Genomic DNA, 6,925 nt, shown 5'->3' with positions numbered 1-6,925 from the left:
TGGTCAGGGCCCCAGTGCTGGCAAATCCAGACTTCAACAAGCCCTTCCTGGTGTTCACCGATGCCTCGGACGTGGGGCTGGGGGCGGTGCTAATGCAGGTGACTGACAAAGGGGAGAAACACCCCATTGTGTACCTGAGTAAGAAGCTGCTGCCCCGGGAGCAGAGCTACGCGGCCATAGAGAAGGAATGTCTGGCCATGGTGTGGGCGCTGGGGAAGCTGCAGCCGTACCTGTTTGGACGGCGTTTCACCGTGTACACCGATCACTCACCCCTGACCTGGCTGCATCACATGAAAGGGGCCAACGCCAAGCTCCTGCGGTGGAGTCTGCTCCTGCAGGACTACGACATGGAGGTGGTCCACGTCAAGGGGAGCAACAACACCATAGCCGATGCCCTGTCACGCAGGGAGGGCCCCAAACTTCCCCAGGTCACTGGCTAAGTGACCCCGCTCAGTGCGGTCTGGAAGCGGGGAGAGATGTGATGGAGTGGGGGGGGTGCATGTGTGAGTCAGGCTGGATGTCCGAGGCAAGCAGCAGCTCCCAGTGGCTAAGGATGACCCTGGGGCTACAACTGGCAGGTAACACCTCTGCCTGAACAAAGAGCAGGGAGGAGCTGAGCTGGGTTTTGAATCGGGGGCGGCAGTTAGAGGCGAGGAGAAGGGAGAGCTGGAAGGCAGCCAGCCTGAGGAGGGGAAAGCTACACCCCAGAGGGGCACCCCTCGGGGTCTTCCCCCCAGGACAGGTTGGAAGGACTGTCTCTGGCTGCTATGCTGTTGCTTCTGTGAGAAACTGGACATCTGTTGCCTAATAAACCTGCTGTTGTACCTGCTGAGTGAGAGTCACTCCTGCCAGCGGACGGGGTGCAGTGCAGGGGGACCCCTGAACCCCATCACAGCTGATCAATCCAGAGGGGAGGGAGAATGGAGATGTAAGAAAAGCTGCCCAGAAAATGCACCAGGGGCTGGGAGCGAGCAGGCAATACTGTCTGGACCTATTGTGTACCAGCTGCAGCTCCAGAAACTCGGGCTCAAGATTTGCCTAGACATTGGGTGAATGGCCCATGCCGAAAATGTCAACGGAGACATCCCAGTTGGTTGGGCACCATGAAAGTGCCTGGCAATTTCTCTGGCCCTCAGCCTGTGCAGCAAGACCATAAGCTTTCCCTCCCTGCTGGGGAGAGGAGAGAGTCACAAGTGTACAGGAGAGGCCATAGAGGGGCCCATGGGCTCATCAGTATTGTGATGGAGTGGGGGGAGTGCAAATGCAAGACTCAGGCTAGATGTGAGAACACAAGCAGAGTAGCTCCCAGTGGCTAAGGATGACCCTGGGGCTACAAATGGCAGGTAACACCTCTGCCCTGAACAAAGAGGAAGGAGGAGCCGAGCTGGGTTTTTGAATCGGGGGCTGCAGTTGGAGGCTAGGGAAAGGGAGAGCTGGAAGGCAGCCAGCCTGAGGAGGGGGAAAGCTACACCCCAGAGGGGCACCCCTCGGGGTCTTCCCCCCAGAACGGGTTGGAAGGACTGTCTCTGGCTGCTGTACTGTCGCTTCTGTGAGAAACTGGGCATCTGTTGCCTAATAAACCTTCTGTTGTACCTGTTGAGTGAGAGTCACTCCTGCCAGTGGATGGGGTGCAGTGCAGGGGGAACCTTGAACCCCATCACAGTATGCAGGTACCAATCGTATCTGTCAAAATCTCCTCGCTCTTCCCCGTCTCTCCAGTTAGTGTAGCCAGGTGTTGAGAAATGGCAGCAGTGAAATAGAGCTGAGGTGGGGGCATATTCTGTCTGGTGCAGGGGGTTTTTCTTTGAGGGGGTTTCACAACAATAATGCATATTTAGCAAGTCCAGGACTGCTGCTGAAACAGTGCCGGGCTGAGCAAAGCTCCTGGCTCCAGTAAAACAGAGTTTTGGTTAAAAATCTTCAGATCTTAGAACTGTCCCGTTTCAGCACTACCCACCCAGACAGCTGTGGGACTTCTGAGCCCGCCAACACCTGGCTAAGAAATGTGACAAAGGGGAACAGTCGGTAATGACTAAACCACTTGGAAATGGCCAATGAGAATCATTTTTTTACCCAACATCAACATTTTGCATATTTTAAGTTCAGAAATATTTTGGGAATTATTTCCCACCCCCCCCCGCAACTGTGACCCATTTCAAAGGGTCAGAAATTCTCCCAGGAAGGGGAAAACTTTTCCCACCCAACCCTGCTTTGAAAGTGGAGCTGCTCTCGTATACTCGGGCAGAGACGAAGCCAAGAGTCAAAGAGACTTTGCTCTGTGTAAAAGGGCATTAGCTCTGGCGGTGCACGGGAAGGACCCACCAGCTGGGGACACAGCCTGCTTTTCGTTAGAGTTGCTCATACCGCGAGAACATCATTAACCAATGGGAACAGGGCCGGGAAAGGAAGGTTAAAACAGCTGCTTTGCTCTAAATGTGCCCTAAGCTTTTGACCCTGAGCACTGGGTTCACACGAGTGCCCACTACAGCTTCACCCCTCTACTGGGACACGGGGCTCAAAACGGAGCCGGAAGGTTCACAGCCACAGGGATAACAGGCTGGCAGCTGGGCTGGGTTAGCCGGCTCAGGGCTTGGCTGCGGAGCTAACTCCCAGCATGTACACACTTGGGCAGGAGTCAAGCTCAGGTGTCTACTGAGGGAACAGGATTCCTTTGTTGTTTGTGTCTTTATGCCCCAGCTCAGGTCACCTGAACCAGACGAGCTGCAGGTCTTTGATCCCTGTGCAGACACACCCGGAGAGAACAGACCCCACCTCCCTGCAGCACAGCCCGGCCCCAGCAGGGCTGCCACTCACACCCAGCGGACAAACACCGTTCCACACTCTGCAAAGCAGCGCCCTGTGGAGCGCCCTGTTCAGAGAGAGCTGTGGGTGTGGAATAGCTGTGAGAGCTGGTTTCCATAAGAACTCCTGCATCAATGAAGCAAAGGCAGGAACTTGGATGTGGGAACCATCACGAGCCCCAATTGCCACCTGCAAGAGCAACCCAGTCTGGCCAGGCCCACAGAGTCTCCTCTCTGGGGAATTACACGGCTCTTCTGCCCTGTGCCCAGACAACACTTCTAACAATGCCCACTGGGGCTTGAGGGACATCATTACGTGTACTTGTAAACACAGTGAACGTCAACGGTTTAATACCGGCCCGAGCCGAGCGTGATCCCAAAGGAGAGAAACTCACGGCAGGTTGGAGGGGCGTGGGGGGCACAAGAAAGAGCAATGGGCAGCAGCAACATTATAAGATGCTTCAGAGACACAGGGCGTGTCACCGGCGAGGATACTGCCTGTTTGTATCAGCGCCAGGGTTCCTCCCGCCGTGGCTGGTACCAGTGACTTTGGAGGCAGGTACCAGCAGCCTGCAATGGGCTGCTCTGGGGTCATCTTCTGAAGGGACGAGGGCCCTGAATCTTGGCCAGCGTGAGGCTGGCTTCAGGGTGGACTTGAGCCCAGATGCTGTGTGACACGTCTAGTCAGAGGCACTTTAAGTGGCGAAGGGAGAGCTGGACAGTGCATTAGTGAGTGGGACTGCAGCATCCCGGGAGCACACAGCCAGGTACTGCACGCGGCTGTACAGAGTCGTACAGAGAGAGCGTTTAAGGCTAGAGGAGGCCAGGGCAGTCCTGCCACCCACCGGCCATTGAATATCACCCAGCTCCCCTTAACCAAGCACAGCGGCTCCTGCCTGAGTGAAGGTGCTTCTCCTCTGCAGACAGAGGCTACTTCCACAAAGGCAGGGGAAGCTGACGCCAATGGTTTATCACCTGCGCAGCCGGCCGAGTGCGTGCTTGCGTTCTCATCTGCATTTGTCTCTGTTCTGCTCCGGGCTTCCGGCCCCCCAGCTCTAAGAGCACACTTGGGACCAACGGGGTAACACTGGGCAGACTGGGCATCAGCTCTCCTGGGTCCCGTCCCCGGTTCTGTGAAGGAAGCGGAGCCCAGTGGGTCAGAGCAGGAAGAGGCAGAGCCAAGACATCTGGGTTTGGGTTTGGGTCTGAGCCCTGCCCAGGAGCGTTACCCCAAATGCTCCATGCACACATCACCCCTCGTTTCTACCTTTCATCATAAACACCCCAGCTTCGCCTGCAGGGACTCAGGCTGAGTGAATGGAGTGCGGGAACCACTCCCAGCTGACCCATTTCGTCCTGGTGGGGCTCCCGTACCCCCCACAGCTGCTGGTGCCCTTGTTCCTCTTCTTCCTCCTCGTCTACCTGTTGACACTCTGCGGGAACCTGCTCATCCTGCTGGCGGTGGTCTGGGATCGCCGGCTGCACAAGCCCATGTACTGGTTCCTCTGCCACTTGTCCTTCCTGGACATGGCGGTCTCCTCTGTGGTGGTGCCCAAGGTGGTGGCCACATTTCTGCCAGGCGGCGGGGACGTCTCCTTCCAGGGCTGTGCGGCTCAGCTCTTCTTCTTCCACTTCCTGGGCTGCACCGAGTGCTTCCTGTACACGGTCATGGCCTACGACCGCTTCCTGGCCATCTGCAAGCCCCTGCGCTACGGCGTCATTATGAACCGCACAGCCTGCCTGTGCCTGGCCGCGGGGACCTGGCTAGGGGGTGCCCTGCACTCGCTGCTAGAAACCACACTCACTTTCCGGCTGCCCTACGGCCAGGACAACCGGGTAGGCTACATCTTCTGCGATATCCCGGCTGTGCTGAAGCTGGCCTGCGGGGACACGGCGCTCAATGAGATGGTGACGTTAGTTGATGTGGGATTCGTGGCCATGACCTGCTTCCTGCTGATCCTGATGTCCTACGTCTACATCGTCTCCACCATCCTGAGGATCCGCTCCGCCGAGGGCAGGCGCCGGGCCTTCTCCACCTGCGCGGCTCACGTCATAGTGGTGGTGACCTACTATGTGCCCTTGGTCTTCATCTACCTGAGGCCAGGGTCCCAGCACCCGGTGGATAAGGTGGTGGCTGTGTTCTACACCACGGTGACCCCGCTCCTGAACCCCCTCATCTACACACTGAGGAACAAGGAGATGAAAAATGCCCTGATGAAACTAGGGGGCAGGAGATGGCTGGGGTCTGAGCCATGATTCTCCTGTCTCCAGCAGGAGCTGCCTGGGAACTAGACGGGGAGAGAGGGACCTGGAGATGGGCATCTGGACATCTGTGTTCTATCCCTGGCTCTGGCTGGGAAATGGGGTCTAATGGTTCTTTACCTCCAGGAGTGGTTGGAATTTTTTCCATGGCTCTTATGGCTAGCATCACCCAGATTCACATTCAGGACGCTTGGGTTGTATTTCTGTCCCTGGGAAGGGGCTCATGTCTCGTGGTATTGGCAGGGAGTCAGGACACTGGGAGTCTAGTTCCACCTCTGCCACAGACTCCCTGAAAGACCTTGGGCACATCACTTGACATCTGGTTCACTATGCAGGTTGTCTCCCTAATACGTGCCACTCAGGGCTGTGAGGCTAAAGTTTTACTGAGTGGGAGGTGGGCAGAGGGCTCCAGCAGAAGGAGCAGGAGAAAAAGGCAGTGTGTGTCTGAAAGAGGGAGGTGATGAAATTGTCCGCTTGGGCATAAAAGCCGGGTATTTTTTCCCATGCTGGACCAGCCTGTGGTCCAGTGGGAGCTGTGCTCCAGGACTGTGACCCTGAGGTATTCACGGCAGAAGGAGACGGGCAAATGAGAATTTCAGGCTCGTCTAAGAGAGGATCCCGGGGCAGGCGTGGCTTGCTTTAGGGACACAGTATTGGCCAAATGGCATCAGAGACTTGCTCTCCCCATCCTGTTAGCCATGCCCAGGGGTCTGCAACCACAGATCTTTGAGGACTTTCTTTGTGGCCCGTAACGCTATAACTGCAAAGCCAAAAAAAAAAAAACCCACAAAAAAAAATCTTCTGATTATTTTTGTTAAACAGTGATGGTCCTACAGTAACCATGTATTGTATTACAAATCCTGGTGCAAGTGCTGTTCTTAAAATAGGGGTTACAAAAAGTACCGTTTGACGTTATTTATTAAGGAACATTTCATATTCTCATGCCTTGCAGCTCTTGAACTGAGTGTTTTACTGAATTATTAAAAAAAAAAAAAAAAAAAAAGTCTCTTCCTGCTATTGTGGTTGCTGACCCCAGGAATTGTACAAGGTCTTCAGCGGCTAAAAATAAAATGTCTGTCACTGCATGGTCTTATTTTTGTAAACCCCACCCCAGTATGCAACAGGCACTCGTGTCCTGTCTCAGATTAGAATGTTTTGTCCGTCTATAGCTGTGTGCAGTTCCTAGCACGAGGGCCCCCGATCTGTGTGAGGGGCCTGGCAGCACATCAGCGCTATGAAAGTAACACACAACAATTCCCAAAGAAGGAAGGCTCTGTGGTGAAGGCACTGGAGTGGGACTCCAGAGAACCTGTGTCACTTGCTCACTGCCTGCCTTGGCTTCCCTATCTGTAAAATGGGTCTAGCACCACTTTGTGAAGGCAGTTTGTGCACATGCTCATTCTGAGGGGTACACTTTCTGGTTGCCCGAAGGAAACTGTGCACTGACCTTGTTTGTTCAAAGGACCATTTGCTGATATCCAATATCTTTAACATCCATCGAGCTTTAACAAGAGGGGCAGAGCTACTCAGGAAGGCCAGGGCTTTAAAAAGGCCACTTCTCAGCTAGCTACCAGGGGAGTTTCACAAGGAAGTTTGGAGAGAGAGCTTGAAGGGGAGCTAGATATACTTAACGTTTTTAAACTAAAACCAAAACTGCCTGATTTTAAAAGAAAAGCCCTTATGGGGGAAGGAATCAGCCCTGGGAGTAAAAAGAGGAAGAAGATAATGGGAGGAAATAATTCCCATGGGCTCTTTAAAAGTAGGTTTGTGGATTTGGTACAGTTCTCAGTTTCCTAATCCTATACACCCCCAGCTCGCCCTGCTTCTCCCACTAGGGTCTCCCAGTGGTGCCCATGGCTGGA

At 54.5% G+C, this 6,925-nt stretch overlaps 1 protein-coding gene across 1 annotated transcript; it reads left to right on the top strand.

Moving 5' to 3' along the window:
* Positions 1 to 4,115: 4,115 nt before the first annotated feature.
* Positions 4,116 to 5,057, top strand: LOC142004539 (olfactory receptor 10G6-like). Its single transcript, XM_074982183.1, has one exon. It carries the CDS (start codon positions 4,119 to 4,121, stop codon positions 5,055 to 5,057), a length of 939 nt encoding a protein of 312 aa, XP_074838284.1. The 5' UTR covers positions 4,116 to 4,118.
* Positions 5,058 to 6,925: the final 1,868 nt, after the last annotated feature.

The sequence above is a fragment of the Carettochelys insculpta genome, chromosome 32, assembly GCF_033958435.1.
Source record: "Carettochelys insculpta isolate YL-2023 chromosome 32, ASM3395843v1, whole genome shotgun sequence".
In the NCBI taxonomy this organism is placed as follows: domain Eukaryota; kingdom Metazoa; phylum Chordata; order Testudines; family Carettochelyidae; genus Carettochelys; species Carettochelys insculpta.
Note: the sequence above shows the minus strand (reverse complement) of the source record. Positions and strands in the feature narration are given on the sequence as shown.